Source organism: Carassius auratus, chromosome 9 (assembly GCF_003368295.1).
Source record: "Carassius auratus strain Wakin chromosome 9, ASM336829v1, whole genome shotgun sequence".
Taxonomy (NCBI): Eukaryota; Metazoa; Chordata; class Actinopteri; order Cypriniformes; family Cyprinidae; genus Carassius; species Carassius auratus.
In genome coordinates, this window is record NC_039251.1 from 3,923,255 (window position 1) to 3,942,558 (window position 19,304).

The following is a 19,304-nucleotide window of genomic DNA, read 5'->3' on the forward strand; positions in this document are numbered from 1 at the left end:
ACCTGGCTATTGTCTGCATCAAACCATGCTTCAGAACAAATGTCTTACACCGTTCTGGGCAGCTCCAGGACAGCTGTCTCTCACGGTGTTGTCTGTCAGCGGCGGAGTAACGTAGCCCTAAGTTACGCTGCAGTGTTTGTGAGAGCTGCCAACTTCTCCACCCCATTTACAGAGTGAAATTCTCAGTCTACCTTTATCTCTCAGGACTGTTGTTGAATCTTCCAAAAGTTTTGGCTTGGGGTCCTTCAGCAGCACTTTCCACTGCACCAATAACACGGGGCTGCCCGCCGACGTGCCTGACTTTAAATCGGCGCTACTAAACACAGATATCGTCCGATGCCGATATATTAAAAAATTACAAATATCGGCCCGATATATCGGCCGACCGATGTGTGTGCTTCAGGACTGAACAGACACACAGAGCTGAATTTGAGATATTGTTTCATAGTGATATAAGCACAGATCTGTCTGGAGAAACAGTCACTTGCTCCTCTAATTATGACTTATGGTTTACCTAAAGAATTAAGATTAAAAATAAAAATCCCACATCATTGTGTCATGTCTGCAACTTATAACCTAAACAGAAATCACTAAATCACACATTCGTATCTGAACATTCAGGTTAAATCTTTATGACATCTGTGAGAACACAATGAGCTCATGGGATTTCAGAAAAAATGGAAAATAAGAGGAAAATAAATTCTTACACAGAGATGGACAGATGAAGGAGTATTAATCAAAATATCAGAAGCAACTGAAACTCTAGTAAATGTTTGGTGGCCAAAAACAGGAGCAAGAGTACATGTGATGTGATGAAGATGAATGAAATGAACTTAATCTTCAGTCACTTCAGTGTGTCTAGTCAGAATTTACATTAAAAGGACACATCATACTGAAGACAAACAGATGAGACTATCAGAGAGATTATCTTACCACAGAATCTCCAGTTTACAGCGAGGATCCTCCAGTCCAGCACAGAGACGCTTCACTCCCAAATCTCTTATTTTATTCTCAGACAGATCCAGTTCTCTCAGGTGTGAGGGGTTTGATCTCAGAGCTGAAGTCAGAGCAGAACAACCTTCATCTGTGCCGTCACACTTCCACAACCTGTAGAGAACAATGACACACTCTTCACTCTCTCAGATCAGATCAGTTTAGCTGTGAATACATTAGTAAAGAAAAAGTACAAATCAATGTGTGATGCGTCATTGTACTTGTACTGAGATTTTAAATGTCAAAGAAAAAAAAAACATGATCATAAATCATTTAAAGCCTCATTCAAAAAAAAAATATATTTTACACAGGATTTTTAAATTTGCAAATCTATATAATCACACTATTCATTACACAGCTGGGGCCAGCTGCACCAGCTAGACATAAAAAAGCTGGGTGTAAGCCCTACGCTGGTCATTGCAAACTCAAACAGCTTTACGATAAATATTTACACCTGTTGCACCAACTGAAACTATGATCAGGCACAACAACACCAGGCGTAGACAATGCACGTCTATGCTGACACATTCTTCCGCAGTTATAGATATAGCTGAGACGACATTCACATCGCAATGGCTACAACTAACTAATATAGAACTGAATTGCTGAAACACCATGATTTCATTGAGTAAACATTTCCTTAACAAGTCCACGTTTTTATATCTGAAATTGTGTCAGATAGTACTTACAACTCAATGTATTGCAGTGCTTTACAAAAGGGTATGTAATAACATTCTTCTATAATGATTATATTCATTATAAACAGATGCTGCCTTCTAGTTTCCTTCCGTGTATCTATTCCTAAAGACCCCCCCCCACACACACACAAACACACACACACACCTGCTCCTAATCGCACTGAAGCTGCTGATCAGTAAAGCTGTTCTTGAAGCTGCAGGGAGAGACTCACGCTTCTGAGTTTATGAGCTGCATGTGATTGATTCACCAGAACATCAGTATAACGTGAGGGCACCACATATAATTTTAATTATATTCATGTTAGGCATTTTATTTCTATGTTTTGAATACTTTATTTTTTCGAACTACACATTACTATGACATGCGCAGGCTGTGTGAAGAAGCTCGTTGCTACTTGAACCTGTACAATCCGTCGATAAAACAATATAAAGGCAGCCAGATGTGCAATAACTCTGGCCAGTTATTTGTTCACATGTTTGTTTATTGTTCAAGCTGATCTACTGATTCTGGAACATGTTCGGAAGTATGAATACAAGTAGTCTGTGTCCGCGCTGTCCGTGTACGCGCCGGATTGCTCAAGCGGAAAGTTCACTCTCCTTCACAATCATAAAGATCATCAGTGGTGTCCTGCACATCATTGTTTTGAGCTGACTGTGAGATCTGATGCTCTAGAGCTGGATTTGTGTTTATTATAGTCTTCAGATCCTGATCTGATGTATAGACCGTCTTTTATTTCTGTGTTTGGACACTAATGTTGTGAATCAGAGCTTGTTCTGTAGTCCTTCACAGAAATGAGTCACATCTGAGTTTGAAAAAGTCATTTTCACTAAAGGCTGACATGTAACTGGATATTTAACACCGATCTCTTTAAATGACAAACTCTCAGCTTGTTTTGTGTGAATAATTGTATGTGTGTGACCTGCTAAAATGTAAGTTTTAATATTTTATTTGTGACATTAGTGTGGTCACAATGCTGACAGAGTAAATATGTGTTAGAAAACTAGACTTATATCACTCATAATATTCCCATTCACAGGAATACACCTTTTCTATAGTTTGATTTATTTTATGGCATAATGCATATCTCTTCAAATGTTAAATAATAGGCAAATGTAAAATAATGCCTAGTGTTGTACAGTAAAGAGTAAGCACACTTCAAGCACAAGTGAAAATGTCTGAACGTCTCTTTGCTGCAGCTGCTGCTTTAATGAATGAGTTTCTCATTGTGGTGGGGCTAATAGCCGTTTTACTCTAAGATCTACTGTATTAAAAACACCTGTTGTGACTCCTTTAAGATTCTGGCCTGTTATTTAGGAGAAAAGCTCTCATTCAGGAACATTTATTTTAAAGGTTTCAGATTCATTATCAAATATGATAGTTTAGTGGATGATGAAACACTCACACAGCTTTTCTGCAGTTGATCGCAGCTGGTATCAGTCTTCTTCTCCCCTCAGCTGATGTGTTGTATTTCTGGAGGTTCAGTTCATCCAGTGGTTCCTCTGACATCTGAATCGTGTAGGAGATTGTTGAGCAGTGAGCAGGAGAGAGTTTCTTCTCTGTGTGCTTGTCTGATTTCAGAAACTTCTCTATCTCTCTGAACAGAGTCTGATCTTTCACTTCCAGCAGACAGAGGAACAGATTGATGGACTGATCAGCTGAGAGATGATCACTACTCTTGATCCTCTCTTTAATATCCTGTGTGGTTCTGCTGATGGTCTCTGAGCTGTTCTCTGTGTGTGTCAGTAGATCCTGTAACAGTCTCTGATTGGACTCCAGTGAGACGCCCAGCAGGAACCGCAGGAACAGATCCAGACGTCCATTCTCACTCTTGAGAGCTTTATCTACTGCTGATGTTAGTAGATCATACAGAGAGACTTTATCACATGTGTATGAACTTAATTCATGCAGTGTTTTCTTGTTCTCTGTTAAATAGCAGTAAAACAGATAGAAAGCAGCAAGAAACTCCTGAACGCTCAGATGAATGAAGCTGTAGACTTTCCTCTGATGAATCACAGATTCCTGCTTAAAGATCTCAGTGCAAATCCCAGAATACACCGAGGCGTCAGTGACGTCTATGCCGCTCTCAATCAGGTCCTCCTCATAGAACATCACATTGCCCTCCATCAGCTGTTTGAAAGCCACTTCAGCAAGTTTCACAATCACTTCTCTGTTGGACGGCAGGAGTTTCTCTGGATCTCTCTCTTCATACTTCTGCTTCCTCATGTTGATCTGAATCAGCAGGAAGTGGATGTACATTTCAGTCAGAGTTTGAGGGATTTCTGCTCTCAGATCTTCTTCCAGGAGCTTCTGAAGCACAGTGGATGAGATCCAGCAGAAGACGGGGATGTGGCACATGATGTGGAGGCTTCTTGCTCTTCTGATGTGTGAGATGATTCTGCTGGCTTGATGCTCATCACTGATTCTCTTCCTGAAATATTCCTCCTTCTGAGGCTCAGTGAATCCCTGAATCTCTGTCAGACGGTGGATGTATTCGGAGGGGATCTGATTGGCTGCTGCTGGTCTGGAGGTGATCCAGATGAGAGCAGAGGGAAGCAGCTCTCCTTTCATGAGCTTTGACATCAACACAGCCACTGATGAAGTCTCAGTCACATCACAAACTTTCCGAGCGTCTGAAAACATCAGTGTGATTCTGCTTTCATCCAGACCATCAAAGATGAACACAACTTTACACTCCTCATAAATCTGTGAGTCCAGATCTTGAAGTTCAGGATGAAAGTCCAGCAGAAGTCTGTGAAGACTGTACTGATGATCTCGGATCAAGTTCAGCTCTCGAAATGGAAGCACAAACATGAAATCTACATCCTGATTGGCTTTTCCCTCGGCCCAGTCCAGAATGAACTTCTGCACAGAGACGGTTTTTCCGATTCCAGCAATGCCTTTAGTAAGAACAGTCTTGATCTGCTCTTTCTCCTCAGATCCTGCTTCAGCGGAGGCTTTAAAGATGTCATTGCAGTAGATTGGAGCGTCTTGTGAGGGTTGTGTTCTGGCTGTTTTCTCCATCTGTAAAACCTCATGTTCTTCATTCACTCCTTCTCTCTCTCCCTCTATGATGTAGAGCTGTGTGTAGATGCTGTTCAGGAGGCTTTCATTCTCCTGGAGTTTCAGTCCCTCACATAATCTCTCATACTTGTTCTTCATGCTGGTTTTGTGCTGCTCTTTGACTCTCTGTAGTTCATCATTCACTGCTTGATCATGTTTATTCAGAGACGCTGTAACGCTCGTGTTGTTCAGACAGAAGACAGAGGAGACTCCTCCAGAGATGCTTCGCTCTCCATCTGCTCTGCTGAAATATCACAAGAAAAACAGATTAAAAATATCTACAAATAAAGGATGTGTACATTAACATCTAAACCAATAGAGATTTCAGTCTTGTATTTGCAGTATAATTTCAGTTTTTTTATCTATTTATCACTTTGTGTAATGCACATTGTTCCAAAAGAGTTTCACAGAAAATTGCAAAAAAGGAAAAGAGAGTCTCACAATCCTCCAGCGAGCAGCTAAAGGTGGCGAGGAAAGAACAAACTCACTGAGAGCTTTAAGAAATGAGGAAGAAACCAGAAGTTCCTCCTCAAGCTGACAGCAGAGACTCTGTTACACAGTAAGCTTCTTTTATCTGGACATTGAGATCAAATCAATTTTTCCATCATTGAACTTTTGTCCACAGATTTGAGGTGAAATCCGTAATAAAATCATAACTGATCTCTCTGTCAGGACTCGACAGTGTGAGCATTTTACTCTGATCTGCAGCAAACACTAGATGTGTGTGAACAGTGAAGTGTGTTCAGGAGCACAAGAGCCAATAAAACAAGCTCCTGCTGCTCCTCACAGAGTCTTCAACACCTTAAAGTCGAAGTGAAGCAGTCAGTTAAGTTAACATTATTTAGTAAAGTGATTTCCACTTTAATTAAACAATACATAACAAACATGATTAATGTAACCATTTTAAAGACAAAATGATGTTGTGTTATAGCTTTTGGAGCAAAGGCGCCGCCATCTTTCAGTACCAATGCGTGTGACTTCACAGTGTTGGTTCCCTCCGATGGCCAGTGAAGTAATATATGCATTTCTTTACATTTTGAACACACAAGTTATTTTAACACACAAATAATTTGGTTTTCCCCATAATTTGGATATGCTAAGTTTCGATCATGGTATCCTAAACATGCAAGGCGCAACTTGATGTAAACAAACAATGCTTCACACAATATCATTCATGTCGCATTTTATTGCTATGTCAGACTATTAAAGCACAAGCATTACATTGATTGGTTCACCAGTTGTGCGTATCATATTTTATGTTCACCTGCAAATACAATTAGTTTTCCTGCTTTTAACAGGATGTAGTGTTTAACTAATCACCTCTCTGAACAATCAGACTAGTGCTGCTTCCTCAATAAAGTTTATCAATCTCACGTGTTTTAAGTCAGTTTATATATTAAAGTGTTTTAAGCCATCCAAGCACGAGACTGCATGGAATATATTTCTAAGCGGTATTACACTCTGTGATAGACTTTTTCTGAAAGAGATTTAAATGCTTTATTCACACATTGTGATCCTATGGTTGTGATAGATGATATCTGTCCGTACTTTTTGGCAGGGTTGCCTTGGTAAAATTCGCATTTTAGGGGCTAAATATCACATTATTGGGATTGGGGTCGTTTCAACCCGCTGACATGAAAAACAGCTGCAGACTTGGCAACACTAGTTCAGGTGGAGAGGCATTTACTACACAGAGCCGTAGTCCACCGACAAGCTACACAAAATCACTTTCAAAATCAACAATTTATCACCTGCGATTTTTAAATCGATTTTACGTAGACTGTCAGTGAACTACGGCTCTGTGTAGTAAAGGCCAATCAGTGTTGCCAAGTGTTTGTTTCTGTGTTTTTTGTCATGTCTGCGTATTGAAGCGACCCCAATACCAATAACATGATATTTAGTTCCTAAAATGCAAATATTACCAAGGGAACCCAGCCAAAAAAATTATTTTTTATCGCTGGGAATGAAACGCGATTGGACTAATTTTGAGAAGCAATTGGGCAGGTTTTGTTTTGAAAACCTACCAACCCTGATCTGAACGCACGTGCTGGAGATATACTACTAATCACAGAGGCGCCTTTACTGAGGAGATGCGCATGAAAATCGCATTCGATTTTTTTCACAGCCTTACCTATATGCTCTAATGCATAGCAATTGCACTTATAATGGACTTTAAATTGCTTTCAATGTCATCTTCCTCCATTTCAAAACAAGTGTGTGTTCAAAATGTAAAGAAATGCATATATTACTTCACTGGCCATCGGAGCGAACCAACCCCGTTCATTTTGGCAGTTTGAAACAGCTGACCAAAGTGAACTTTCTGTGAGAGTTCGTTTGGCTCCCAAACACCTGTAAGCTTCCATTGGTCCATGATGGTTACAATCAGTGGGTGTGTTCAGAAACTCCACCTTCTTTGACGTGCAATTTTTTTCCCCCGGTTCGTATCTCATTCAATGGAGATCATGCAAGAGAACAACATCTCCTATCATTATCAACATAAATACATTGTGTCAAATAGCTGAGTTGGCACAGATATATTCACACCTGTACGATCGCTCATGGAGAGACTTCAGAGAAAGCATTTAATTCCTAGGAAGAAATTGCAGCAAAGCTTGGTGTCGACAACCCCGAGTAATGCAAAAAGCAACGCAGAGAAAAATCTGAGACAAGCTTTTCAAAGCCATTAAAAGAATGAAAGGATATAGTAAAGATATAAGGTAGCAAGTACCAGACACATGTGTTTCAAATAAATGTTACATTTGATTCTGTTGTTTTTCTTTCAATAAACAAATTGAAATGGTATACAATAAATTAAATGCCAAACGAACATGCAATAATAAAGCTTTGTTTTTATCAAAAGTAAATCATGACACCACGTAAAATATAAAAAAGGTAGACGATAACAATTTATCAAGTTTAATAAAATAAATGAACGCTAAAGAAATAAAGTAACAAACTGACAACGTTTTTTTCCACATCATGCTAAACTTCTCAGACTATGAGACTAATGTAAATGTCTTGCTGTCTCCTGTAATTAAAGAAAAAAACACATTATTAGATATTTTAATGACATCTCATACATATTTATCACATTTTCACTATGCTAAAAGGAAAGGAAAGAGTAAAGATATAAGGTAGCAAGTACCAAATACATGTTTTAATTAATTGTTGCACCATTTGCTGCTATCGTTTTTCTTAAAATAAGCGAATATAAAGGGTATACAATAAATGAAATGCCAAACGAACATACAATAATAAAGCAGGTAAATCATGAAACCCCACAAAATATAAAAAGATAAACTATAACAATTTATCCAGTTTAATAAAATAAATGAACGCTAAAAAAATAAAGTTCATGCTAAAGTTTTCAGACTATTCACACTTCCCATAAAGGACTGATTATGGAAACAGAATGATTCTTTTGTATTGCAAACATGATACTTGACTCTGAACTGATGCTAATCATTATTCTTTTGTCTTGAATATTCTGACCATTGGTGCCCATCTCACACCTAGATTGATACACTTCATAATTTTATCGTTGTTGTGAGGGCATACGCGAGCTTTGCGATGAATTCTTACTGCCTCTAGCAGTGCGGGGGTGTTGGAATGTTTGAGAACAGTTCATCGTTGCTCAGCCTTTTCAAACTTCTTTTTGCCCCCAAATGAAGAATGAAAACTAACTTTGGTTTAAGAATACCAGGGCCTTTACACTGCAGAACAAACATCATCATTATTATTATTTACTCTCTTAAATATGGAGAATCATGATAAAGTCTAAAGTAATAATTAAACTTCAAAAGGCTGCTTTGATTAAATTTATCGGAGTGCTGCACATTCAGAGTAAAACCGTGGCACTGTTGCTCTTCTACAGGCTTGTGTTTCACAACAGTTCACAATCAGTGACTAGACTTCTACTTTTGCTTCACTACCGTTCGGACATTCTTGCTCTGCGCTTTGCTTCTTATATCCGTACTTTTCCCTGATTTTTCTAAGATTTTTAATTCAGCAGGGGCAGAGGTGCATTTTCTAAAACCATAGTTGTTAACTAAGTTAGCAACTTTTTTGGTTGCAATGCAATTTCCCATTGCCAACCAATTAAGTTGTTAACCGGTTAGCAAGTATGGTTTTGGTAAACGCACCACAGATCAGCACAGTGCTCAAACAACATATTTTTGGCACAAACACTTAAACTAAAAACTATTTGGGAGTGGAATAATACTACAAAAAGAAGACTTTGCCTCCCGCTCCCAGCAGCTTACATTCCGGAGACGGGAAAACAACTGCTTACATTCAAACAGAAGAGAGAGAAAATGCCTCGTGTTGGATCTACTTGTTGCATGAACTGCTGCAAACTTCTACAAAGGATTGTGGTTCTTGAAACAAAGTCACTTGCTGGACTTCCAAAACAGGCTCAACACTTAGCAGACCATCGCCATGGACCCTCTCAGAATACAGCCGGTGAGTCCCATGAATCTACTGAATCTCAACAGTTTATACCAAGTGTAGAGGAACAAGCCGAAACTGATCATCACACTAATCGATGGCACAAACAGGGAGCGAGACCCAAAGGAACACGAGACATCAGATTGTCACGAGTTTCTCGTATTGCTGCCGTAGCTTCCTCTACCCCAGATACGACTGTGACAAGGCTTGTAAATACTGGCATTCTACCACCCCCTATGTATCTTGAGAATAGATTTGAAGCATTAATGAATGTGGGTGAGGAATCCCCAAATGTAATTAAACATGGATTGGATCAGCCAGCAGCTAACACCGCTACTAACAGGCGCTCAAGGACGAGCAGACCGCGGCATTCCGCTCAGAGCTCAGCCAAGTCCAGGACTCTGATAGTGGGTGACTCTATTATCAGAAACATCAGTAGCAGGACTACAACAACATGCTGCCTTCCTCAAGCAACGGTCTCTGATGTGAACAAGGAACTTCAGTATATTCTGATGAAGCACAAGACTGCAAATCCAATCATCATCCATGTGGGGAAGAATGATATTCGGAAAGAGCAGTGAGAACTCCTTAAGAAACACTTCGAAGACTCAAAGTTCAGTCTTTCATCAGTGGACCATTCCCAGCAAGGGGAATAAATGTGTTTTCACAGATGCTTGGGCAGAACACATGGCTACAGAGATCTAGTAATATAAAAGGAGTGAATTTCATCGACAACTTCAATCTTTTCTGGGGCCATAGACAACTGTTTAAACCGGATGGCCTCCACCCAAACAAACTTGGTACTAGAGTGCTTAAGGACAATATCTACTTTTCCCTCCAACATCCTTCAGCAGTGTGTGTCAATACATTCAGCACACACACACCAGGTCCGAGTCATCATGTGGTTGACATGTCCCACAAGGACAATTATAACACCATGCAGCCACAACAAGCACTGCTGATGGACACTATCCCAGCTGAGCCCTGCCCACAGAGCTCCTCACAGACAAACTGTGATGTATCAAAACAGCTACAAAGACTCAGCACCCAAGGACAACTCTCTGGAAAACAGCAAGGGAAGCCAGAAACACCAGAGACACAGCCCATCGCACCAGACACATTATCCCTCTCTCCAGCATCTCCACTTCTGTGCTTCTCACAGAAAATGGAGGAATTGGTGTATACTGGGACTAAACTCTCACACTCATTCTCTGCACGCCCTCAGATATAACCAAAAACATCAGGCCCCCTGCTCCTGTGAGCGCTCTCCGACCACTGCCACAACGCCAGGGCCCAAACCCTCTATCTGCTGAAGGTGAACCAAAAACAACTGATAGCAGCTCTCAGTGATATGTGTCAGCTCCCCGCTATAATAACAGCAACATTCACAAATGTTTACATAACAAGCGGGAACCCAGTGTGCCTGTAGCTTTCTCTATTTCAGTTTTATCACATGATAGAAAGTCTAAGGCCTTCTCAAGCCGAAGGGCAAACTCATCTAATCTGTGGCCTATTATGCATCAAACTGAGATTTATGTAAAGACACAAAGCACTGCCATCAGGTTAGCATTTTTAAACATTCGCTCACTAAAAAAAGTAATAATTTATAATCAATTACTTTATAACCAAAAACAGGATGTTATGTTTCTAAATGAAACATGGCTAGAAGACAGCTGCAGTGCAACAGTCCTCAATGAAGCAGCCCCTCCTAACTTTACTTTCATGAGTGTCTGCAGGACTGTAAGGAGAGGTAGGGGGGTAGCTGTTCTATTTAAAAGATGTCTATCAATGCAAGCAAGTGTCATTTGGTCAGTCCTTATCTTTTGAATATCTAGGGAATGTGCTGAAAGGTGCTCCATGCACTCTGTTTATTATTATTTACAGGCCTCCAAAATACTCTCCAGCCTTTGTTGAAGAGGTCACAGAAATGTTATCAATGATTTCCTCAGAGTTTGACTGTTTTGCTATTGCAGGGGATTTTAATATCCACATAGATAATGCAAAAAACAAAACTACAAAAGAAATTATAACGGTTCTAAATACATTTGACCTGATTCAGCATGTGCATGGACCCACACACAAAGGTGGACACACTCTAGATTTAATCATCAGTAGGGGTCTAAACATTAAATTCATTATTATATAGGACGTAGCACTATTTGATCACTTCTGTATTTTCTTTGATTTAATGATCTCTGCTACCACTGAATCTAGATCTGTCTCTGTCAGAAGGGATCTATATACGAGAACACAAGTGTACTGTTTATGGAGACTATCTTTAACACCAAGCATTTCTGCAGACTCTGTTGATATTCTCCTTGATTCCTTTAACTCAAAAGTTAATAATGTTATTGATGATATTGCTCCAATAATAGTCAGTTAGAAAACAAACAGACAGAAATCAGTTTGGAAAAGATCAACAGCAGTTCAGACTATGAAAACACAATGCAGAAAAACCGAGCGGATGTGGCGGAAGACGAAACTTGAAATTCACTATAGGCAAGGCAAGGCAATTTTATTTATATAGCACATTTCTAGCACATTTATAGTCATGAGTGAAAAAGATACAAAAATAAGCTATTTTAAAACTTTGGAAATTATTTAAAATGGACTTATTTAAAATTAATTTAAAACAGTTAAAAAAAAAAAAAATGGAATAAATATATATATATATATATATATTATATATATATACACACACACAGTCAGGTCCATAAATATTGGGACATCGACACAATTCTAATCTTTTTGGCTCTATACACCACCACAATAGATTTTAAATGAAACGAACAAGATGTGCTTTAACTGCAGACTTTCAGCTTTAATTTGAGGGTATTTCCATCCAAATCAGGTGAACGGTGTAGGAATTACAACAGTTTGTATATGTGCATCCCACTTTTTAAGGGACCAAAAGTAATGGAACAGATTAACAATCATAAATCAAACTTTCATTTTTTAATACTTGGTTGCAAATCCTTTGCAGTCAATTACAGCCTGAAGTCTGGAGATCAATTAGACATCAGCGTACGCTGGGTTTCATCCCTGGTGATGCTCTGCCAGGCCTCTACTGCAACTGTCTTCAGTTCCTGCTTGTTCTTGGGGCATTTTCCCTTCAGTTTTGTCTTCAGCAAGTGAAATGCATGCTCAATCGGATCTAGGTCAGGTGATTGACTTGGCCATTGCATAACGTTCCACTTCTTTCCCTTAAAAATCTCTTTGGTTGCTTTCCAAACACCAAACTACCTTGAAGACCATGGAAAACAACTGTGGTGGATAATCGAAGAATTATTTCCCTGGTGAAGAAAACACCCTTCACAACAGTTGGCCAGATCAAGAACACTCTCCAAGAGGTAGGTGTATGTGTGTGTCAAAGTCAACAATCAAGAGAAGACTTCACCAGAGTGAATACAGAGGGTTCACCACAAGATGTAAACCACTGGTGAGTCTCTAAAACAGGAAGGCCAGATTAGAGTTTGCCAAACAACATCTAAATAAGCCTTCACAGTTCTGGAACAACATCCCATGGACAGATGAGACAAAGATCAACTTGTACCAGAGTGATGGAAAGAGAAGAGTATGGAGAAGGAAAGGATCTGCTCATGATCCAAAGCATACCACCTCATCAGTGAAGCATGGTGGTGGTAGTGTCATGACGTGGGCATGTATGGCTGCCAATGGAACTGGTTATCTTGTATTTATTGATGATGTGGCTGCTGACAAAAGCATTAGGATGAATTCTGAAGTGTTTCGGGCAATATTATCTGCTCCAATTCAGCCAAATGCTTCAGAACTCATTGGACGGCACTTCACAGTGCAGATGGACAATGACCCGAAGCATACTGCGAAAGCAACCAAAGAGATTTTTAAGGGAAAGAAGTGGAATGTTATGCAATGGCCAAGTCAATCACCTGACCTAAATCCGATTGAGCATGCATTTCACTTGCTGAAGACAAAACTGAAGGGAAAATGCCCCAAGAACAAGCAGGAACTGAAGACAGTTGCAGTAGAGGCCTGGCAGAGCATCACCAGGGATGAAACCCAGCGTACGCTGATGTCTAATTGATCTCCAGACTTCAGGCTGTAATTGACTGCAAAGGATTTGCAACCAAGTATTAAAAAATGAAAGTTTGATTTATGATTGTTAATCTGTCCCATTACTTTTGGTCCCTTAAAAAGTGGGATGTACATATACAAACTGTTGTAATTCCTACACCGTTCACCTGATTTAGATGTAAATACCCTCAAATTAAAGCTGAAAGTCTGCAGTTAAAGCACATCTTGTTCGTTTCATTTCAAATCCATTGTGGTGGTGTATAGAGCCAAAAAGATTAGAATTGTGACAATGTCCCAATATTTATGGACCTGACTGTGTGTGTGTGTGTGTGTGTGTGTGTGTGTGTGTGTGTATGTATATATTTTGTGTATGTATATATATAATGTGAAACTAGTCACAGCTAGACAGAATTTCTTCTCAGACCGTATAAACAGTAACTTAAATGACACTCGTACTCTTTTTGCCACTGTTGAAAGACTGACAAACCCCCCAAGTCAGATTCCCAGTGAAATGCTCTCAGACAGCAAATGCAATGATAATCAATATCAGGAAGGCAATTGGCACATCTTCAAGCAATGCAGAGGTCAGACCGATTTGGCCACAATATCAAAAAGATACTATGTCTACTTTTTAAGCAATTGATAGCAAAATTTTAGAAGAAATAGTGCATCACCTAAAATCGTCAACCTGCTAGCTTGACACACTTCCCACATCTTTTTTCAAAAGTGTGATTAATTGTTTAGAAGCAGATCTCTTAGAAGTGGTCAACGCCTCACTTCTTTCTGGGACATTTCCTAACTCCTTGGAAACTGCAGTTGTTAAGCCGCTCCTGAAAAATATTAATCTTGATAACACCATTTTGAGCAATTATAGACCAATATCTAGTCTTCTTTTTATAGGCAAAATTATAGAAAAGTTTGTTTTTAGTCAGCTGAACAAATACTTAAACTCAAATGGATACCTGGACAATTTTCAATCTGGTTTCCGACCGCATCACAGCACAGAGACAGCACTCATTAATATAATAAATGATATTTGCTTAAATTCGGATTCTGGCAAAATATCGGTGCTAGTATTGCTAGATTTCATTGCTGCGTTTGACACTGTCGATCATAAAATACTACTAGAGAGACTGGAAAACTGGGTCGTGCTTTCTGGGATGGTACTCAAATAGTTCAGGTCATACTTAGAAGGGAGAGGCTATTATGTGAGTCTAGGAGAGCATAACTCTAAGTGGACGTCCATGACATGCGGAGTCCCACAAGGGTCAATTCTTGCACTGCTCTTGTTTAACCTGTATATTCTCCCACTAAGTCAAATAATGAGAGAGACAATCGACTCTACCCGCGCGACTCCACCGAGCAAGGACACAGACAGGGCACCTGAGTATTGCTTTTCTCTTTTTTTCCCACTCTTTGTATAGTTTGTTCTCAAATATATCTTACACTTGTAGTCACTATGTGCTTTCAGATCTCTACTATCACTACTAACACTCGGAGAGCACGCTATGTACGTCGCAGGAAGGCCTGTCTGACAAACCTACGCCATGTCCCCCTGACCTCTACTACTATGCTCTCTATTCCAGTTGGTCTCTGGAACTGCCAGTCTGCAGTTAACAAAGCAGACTTAATTTCCTCTATTGCTACCCATTCCGGTCTCAACCTCATGGCACTGACAGAGACTTTGATCAAACCTGAAGATAATGCCACCCCTGCAGCCCTCTCTACTAATTTCACTTGTTCCCACACTCCTCGTACCACTGGGAGGGGTGGAGGTACGGGTCTCCTTATATCCAAAGAATGGAAATTTGAACTTCAGCCATCACCTACAGGTACTGGTTCATTTGAATCACATGCCATTACTGTAACCCCTCCCTGTTAAAATTCACTTTGTGGTCATTTATCATCCTCCAGGTCAACTGGGAAACTTCTTGGAGGAATTGGATGTGCTGCTATCAAACTTTCCTGAAGATGGTAATGCTCTGGTACTGCTTGGTGACTTCAACATCCACTTAGATAAACCCCAGGCTGCTGACTTCAAAACTCTGCTCACCTCATTTGATCTCAAGCTAGTGTCCACTACAGTGACTCACAAATCGGGCAACCAACTTGACCTCATCTACACGGGCTGTTGCTCTGTGGACACCTCTTCAGTTGTTCCACTGCACACCTCTGATCACTTCCTCATTACTGCTAACCTAGCACTTACTCACGAAGTGGCACACACTCCAACGCAGGTCACCTTTCGACGGAACCTCGTCACCTTTCGACGGAACCTCGTCAGACCAAGGCTGCATCTCATTTCTAGTCTTACTTGATCTTAGTGCTGCGTTCGACACCATAGATCATGACATACTCATAGATCGATTACAAAACTATACAGGTATTCAAGGGCAGGCTCTAAGATGGTTTAGATCCTACCTGTCCGATCGCTACCATTTTGTTTACTTAAATGGGGAGTCATCTCATTTATCATCAGTAAAATATGGAGTGCCACAAGGATCCGTCCTAGGTCCCCTTCTATTTTCAATATACATGTTGCCCCTTGGTAATATTATTAGAAAATACGGAATTAGCTTCCACTGTTATGCTGATGATACTCAGCTATATATATCAACGAGACCAGATGAAACTTCCCAATTATCTAAGCTAACAGAGTGTGTTAAAAATGTAAAAGATTGGATGACAAATAATTTTCTCCAATTAAATTCGGATAAGACGGAGATATTAATTATTGGACCAAAAAACACTACACAGAATCTTGTAGATTACAATCTGCAACTAGACGGATGTACTGTTACTTCCTCTACAGTCAGAAATCTGGGTGTTATATTAGACAGCAATTTGTCTTTTGAAAATCATATTTCCAATGTTACAAAAACTGCATTCTTCCATCTTAGAAACATTGCCAAGCTACGAAACATGTTATCTGTTTCTGATGCAGAAAAGCTAGTTCATGCATTCATGACCTCTAGACTGGACTATTGTAATGCACTTCTAGGTGGTTGTCCTGCTTCTTCAATAAACAAGCTACAGGTCGTCCAAAATGCAGCAGCTAGAGTCCTTACGAGGTCAAGAAAATATGATCATATTACCCCAATTTTACAGTCTCTGCACTGGCTACCTATTAAGTTCCGCATCAGTTACAAATTATCATTACTTGCCTATAAGGCCCTAAATGGTTTAGCTCCAGCGTACCTAACTAGCCTTCTACCACGCTACAACCCATCACGCTCCCTAAGGTCACAAAACGCTGGACTTTTGGTAGTTCCTAGGATAGCAAAGTCCACTAAAGGAGGTAGAGCCTTCTCACATTTGGCTCCCAAACTCTGGAATAGCCTTCCTGATAATGTTCGGGGTTCAGACACACTCTCTTTGTTTAAATCTAGATTAAAAACACATCTCTTTCGCCAAGCATTCGAATAATGTATCTTTTTAATTGTGAGTGTAGTTGCTTCTGATCAAAGGTGCATTTTTATTCATTAGCTTGGGTTAAACTAATTTTACTTTGTTGGATCAGCAGCTATGCTAATGATGTCTGTATTTTGTTTCTATGTTTTGCCACGGGATTCACATCCCGTGGTAACTAGGATTTACACAAGATCCAGTCTGGATCCAGAAGAGATGATGCTGACCCTCAGAGGACCTCAGATGATGCTAACCCTGAATGAACAAACAGAACTAACAATTATTCCTAAATGTGTGACTTAATCATCTAATAACTTAATTAATAATATTGATAGTTCATCGTCTAGCTGACTACGTCTTGTATTATTATTATTTTTTAGTTTTTCTAAAATCCTGTCAAATGTGCACAAACTACTAGCTACTACTAAATATTGTAGAAACATAATTTTCTGTAAAGTTGCTTTGTAACGATTTGTTTTGTAAAAAGCGCTATACAAATAAACTTGAATTGAATTGAACCTACGCTCACTCTCTCCATCTCGCCTATCTGCTGTGGTTTCATCCTCTCTTCCACCATTCTCTCAGTTTTCTGCTCTGGACACGAACAGTGCTACGGACACTCTTTGCTCCACTTTAACATCTTGCTTGGACAACTTTTGCCCACTGTTGAATAGACCAGCACGCACTGCCCCATCTGCCCCCTGGCTGTCCGAGGTTCTCCGTGAACATCGCTCTAAACTCAGGTCTGCAGAGAGGAAATGGCAGAAATCAAAAAACTCTACGGACCTCAGTGTGTATCAATCTCTCCTTTCTTCCTTCTCTGCAAATGTCTTCACAGCTAAAACATCCTACTACCACAACAAAATTAACAGCTGCTGTGATGCTCGGACACTATTCAAGACTTTCTCTTCTCTTCTTAATCCTCCACCTCCTCCATCGACTCTTACAGCGGACGACTTTGCAGCTTTCTTCACAAATAAGACAAGATCCATCAGTGAACAATTCTCCACACCGCAGACTGAGGAAAACTTTACAATGACCGATGCACACTCTTTATCCTCCTTCTCCCCACTCTCAGAGGTGGACGTCTTCAAAATTCTCCTGTCCAATCATCCTACTACTTGTCCACTTGATCCTATCCCCACTCACCTCCTTCAAGCGATTTCCTCTTCAGTCATACCTTCACTTACTCACATTATCAACTCCTCTCTTCAATCTGGAACATTTCCCTTAGCATTCAAGTAGGCTCGGGTAAGCCCACTGCTCAAGAAACCATCTCTAAATCCAGCGCTTCTTGAAAACTACAGACCGGTATCCCTTCTTCCATTCATTGCAAAGACACTTGAGCGGGCTGTGTTCAACCAGCTTTCTATGTTCCTTGGACAGAACATCTCCTGGACAGCAACCAATCTGGCTTCAAAAGTGGCCACTCAACTGAGACTGCTCTGCTCTCGGTTACTGAAGCCCTGCGACTAGCAAGAGCAGCTTCAAAATCCTCGGTACTCATCTTACTGGACCTGTCTGCTGCTTTTGACACTGTTAATCACCAGATTCTCATGTCCACCCTCAGAAAGATGGGAATCTCTGGAACTGCTCTCCTGTGGGTTAAGTCCTACCTCTCTGACAGAACCTTCAGTGTGTCTTGAAGGGGTGATGTTTCAAAGTCACACCACCTTGCTACTGGGGTTCCTCAAGGCTCAGTACTTGGACCACTTCTCTTCTCCATCTACATGACATCTTTAGGATCTGTCATTCAGAAGCATGGCTTTTCTTATCACTGCTATACTGATGACACCCAACTCTACTTCTCATTCCAGCCTGATGACCCGACCATAGCTGCTCGCATTTCAGCCTGTCTGAGTGACATTTCTTGCTGGATGAATGACCATCACCTTCAGCTTAACCTTACAAAGACTGAACTACTGGTGATTTCAGCTAACCCATTGATTCATCACAACTTCTCTATACAGCTGGGCTTGTCAACCATAACTCCTTCGAGGACAGCCAGAAACCTAGGAGTTGTGATGGATCATCAATTAAGCTTCACTGACCACATTGCTACAACGACCCGGTCCTGCAGGTTTGCCTTATACAACATTAGGAAGATTAGACCCTTCCTGTCAGAGCAAGCAACCCAACTTCTTGTCCAAGCTCTTGTTCTCTCCAGACTGGACTATTGTAATGCTCTCCTGGCGGGCCTTCCTGCATGTACTGCCAAGCCTCTGCAAATGATCCAGAATGCAGCAGCGAGGGTTGTCTTCATTGAGCCAAAAAAGCTCATGTTACTCCTCTCCTCATCAGGTTACACTGGCTACCAGTAGCTGCTCGCATCAAATTCAAGGTACTGATGCTTGCCTACAAGACGACCACTGGCACGGCACCAACTTACCTAAACTCACTGGTTAAATCCTATGTGCCCTCCAGAAGTTTGCGCTCTGCAAGTGAACAACGCCTTGAGGTGCCGTTCCAAAGAAATTCAAAATCACTCTCACGGACCTTTTCCTGGACTGTGCCCAGCTGGTGGAATGACCTCCCAATCTCAATTCGTACAGCTGAGTCTTTACTAATTTTCAAGAAACATCTAAAGACTCATCTTTTTCGGCTGCACTTAACCTACTAACACTAGTACTTTTCCTTTTCTTGTC

General features: G+C 40.4%; 1 protein-coding gene across 9 annotated transcripts in view; it reads right to left on the reverse strand.

Moving 5' to 3' along the window:
* Nucleotides 1-19,304, reverse strand: part of LOC113109177 (NACHT, LRR and PYD domains-containing protein 3-like) — a 1,077,877-nt gene that overhangs the window by 12,062 nt on the left and 1,046,511 nt on the right. For 8 of the 9 annotated variants that reach the window (XM_026272804.1, XM_026272810.1, XM_026272809.1 and 5 more), the window contains 2 exons: nt 3,095-4,996; nt 934-1,107 (listed from right to left, as the gene is read on the reverse strand). In XM_026272804.1, the coding sequence (XP_026128589.1) occupies nt 934-1,107; nt 3,095-4,996 (2,076 nt within the window). Of the gene's footprint in view, nt 1-933; nt 1,108-3,090; nt 4,997-19,304 lie in introns of those variants that run through there. The other variant, XM_026272812.1, reaches the window with a different exon arrangement.